Source organism: Cryptomeria japonica, chromosome 1 (assembly GCF_030272615.1).
Source record: "Cryptomeria japonica chromosome 1, Sugi_1.0, whole genome shotgun sequence".
In the NCBI taxonomy this organism is placed as follows: domain Eukaryota; kingdom Viridiplantae; phylum Streptophyta; class Pinopsida; order Cupressales; family Cupressaceae; genus Cryptomeria; species Cryptomeria japonica.
In genome coordinates, this window is record NC_081405.1 from 346,583,101 (window position 1) to 346,585,683 (window position 2,583).

A 2,583-nucleotide genomic window follows, 5' to 3' on the forward strand; every position below is an offset into this window, starting at 1 on the left:
CTCAATACATTTAAAATCGTTTATCCACCTTTTAAAAACACACAATTACAACGCTCTCGAAGTAATGATTATGTAATACCAACAGAGCAATAGCCTTTCCTCCTCGTGTCATTGTATAACAACTCGATTTAGGAAGAACATTCCATTTATTAACGTAGAAGGATCATTTTAATCAAAATTGCAAAGGCAATTTATTTTTCTCACTTATATTCAGTGTTTCCATTATTTTCTTTAGAAACTTTTCTATCCATAGTAAAGAGTCATATTTTCATGTGAATAGTTTTGGCTACATGTTCAAGCAGAACAGCAAGAGGCCCTCCCTACTATGTAAATACTATGTAAAAGGACCCCATAGTTGTGCATATACTGTTTTCCAATGAGTAGTTAAAAATTATTCAGAAGTTAGCATAATGTCTATGGCATAAGACCGCCTTAGTTTTTAAAGTATTTAAAATTTATTAATTTGGTTGAAAATGTATTCTTTACTTAAAATTTAATGTACTTATTTAACTATTTAAGCCTAAACATAGGGTGCTCAACTAGATCCCTGCCCATAATCCATCATGGGCTTGACCACAACCCACAGGTCTCCTCATTTCTAATCCAGTTGTAATAACTGTAACTGATCCCTTACATGGCCCCAGGTCTACTCCCTCTTCTGGTCTCTTGGAGGGTTCTATCCTCTCCATGTAATAAAAGGCAAAGCCTTTCTGTGTTAAAAAAAGATTAATAATTTACCATTTCTCTAATATTTCATATTTCTATTAGTTTTCTGATATCAACATACACCATAGTTGTCAAGGCTTATTGTTGTTCACACCGATTGATGTTACCTACAGAATCAGGTGAGATTCCAGCAAGGAAGACAGTTTTTCCCAGTACATTCTAACAGTCAATTCACACTGTGTGAATATAAACCATATCCATTCCATCTTTACAATTAGTCTATATTACAATACAATTAGTGGGGTTAGAGAGAACCACCACCTTACTTCACTAATAAAGCATTATAGTACGACTCTGAATGTGCCCATCCTCGCAGATGATATGCAAGTGGCAGGAATGTGTTTCTTTTTTCTGAATAAATACTGGGTTATATACATATTGAAATGCAAGACAATTTGAAAAAAGAACCAACAAACAATCAACTACAAAAATAAAAAATTCTTAAACAGAAACTAGCACAAAAGAAATTTACTGGTACAAACCACACCCCTAAAATAATGGGAATCTATTTATTTTTCTGCTCTTCCTAGATTGTTATCAGATATGCCCTGTTCCAAGGGGTCGACGAGATGTGTCGCCAGAAGCCCATGCCCTGTAGTCCTTGGCAAGCTGAAAAAAATGAGACAAAATGTTAAGCATTTGAACCAAAAATGCTGATGAAAAGGAAAATACCATGGTCGGCCAAATTAACTGGAAGACAACAATGAGATTACACATGTATCTGAAATATCGACAAGAACAAGATTCGGTAAAATAGGTGGCCAACACAAGTGCATTTAAGATCTTTGCATCAGGTACAAAAACAAATATTTGTCAAACTTCCACAAATAAAGAAATAAACTACATCATAAGACTGCTGTATAGACAGATGGATTTCTCCTGTTCCGTTATTGTCTAACCGAAAACTTGGATATAAATCACTTGGTGGAAATGTGGAGGCATTATGACCGGACACAATAAAATTGAAGCATGATGCTGTAGCCTGTCAAAAGACCAAAAACCCAACCAACCTGGCTTAGGAATCTTGGCAGCATCACTCGAAGCACTTGTTGCAAAACTTGGTTTCCTGTAGACTCTATAAGTCCAACAGGCATAGCTTGAAATGCAAATGGTATATCAATGAGAACCTGATAAACCTTGGATTAGTACCAATAACCACAACAGTTCACACACATTTCTGAAAAATCAAAAATGCATATCGATGGAAACTTGTAAAATTCAGTGTCATGTTATTAATTTGCAATTAAATGGTACTTAAACCACAAAGAATTACAACCTGAATAAATCACTTGCATTGGTCATCCAACTCTATTACAAGAAAGATAGAGAGGTACCTCTATAGTTGTATCTGAAACCAGTTCTCGAGCAGATAATGATTCATTCACACACCTATAAGACACTTCATTCACCATAGAGGCTGCATGTCCAAGATTCACAAAAACTTAATAGACTACAGAAAAGAAGCATGCATTTTCATTTGGCACCATAATCAAGAAAAGAGATGATTTTCAAAATATACATTTCACTCTTAGATGATATCTTTTAATTTCATGGATGTGAAAATGAACAGGGCTGCTAGAAAATTGTGATGTGTATATATACGTTGATTCTAAACTATATGCAATTACTACCTGTTAGTGAGAAGATGGATATGATTGGTTTACCATCTGGTTTTTCTTATGGACTATGATTGCTGCAACCAACAACTAGCTATACCTCTATCTGGATTCCTGGTAACAAAGCTCCCCATGCATTTCAATCCCCAGGAATATGCAAATAATTAAGACTAGAGCCCCAGGTTACAGCTTAGCCATTTCTGGTTGTATATGGATGTCTGTTGCCATTTTGAGGCATTCA

General features: G+C 35.2%; 1 protein-coding gene across 1 annotated transcript; it reads right to left on the reverse strand.

Annotated features, from left to right (window-relative positions):
* Window positions 1–907: 907 nt before the first annotated feature.
* On the reverse strand, window positions 908–2,195 carry LOC131874556 (uncharacterized). The gene is made up of 3 exons (XM_059217989.1): window positions 2,061–2,195; window positions 1,737–1,853; window positions 908–1,335 (listed from the first exon to the last, which is right to left on the reverse strand). Exons 1-3 carry the CDS (start codon window positions 2,136–2,138, stop codon window positions 1,264–1,266), a joined length of 267 nt encoding a protein of 88 aa, XP_059073972.1. The 5' UTR covers window positions 2,139–2,195; the 3' UTR covers window positions 908–1,263.
* Between the last annotated feature and the right edge of the window lie 388 nt (window positions 2,196–2,583).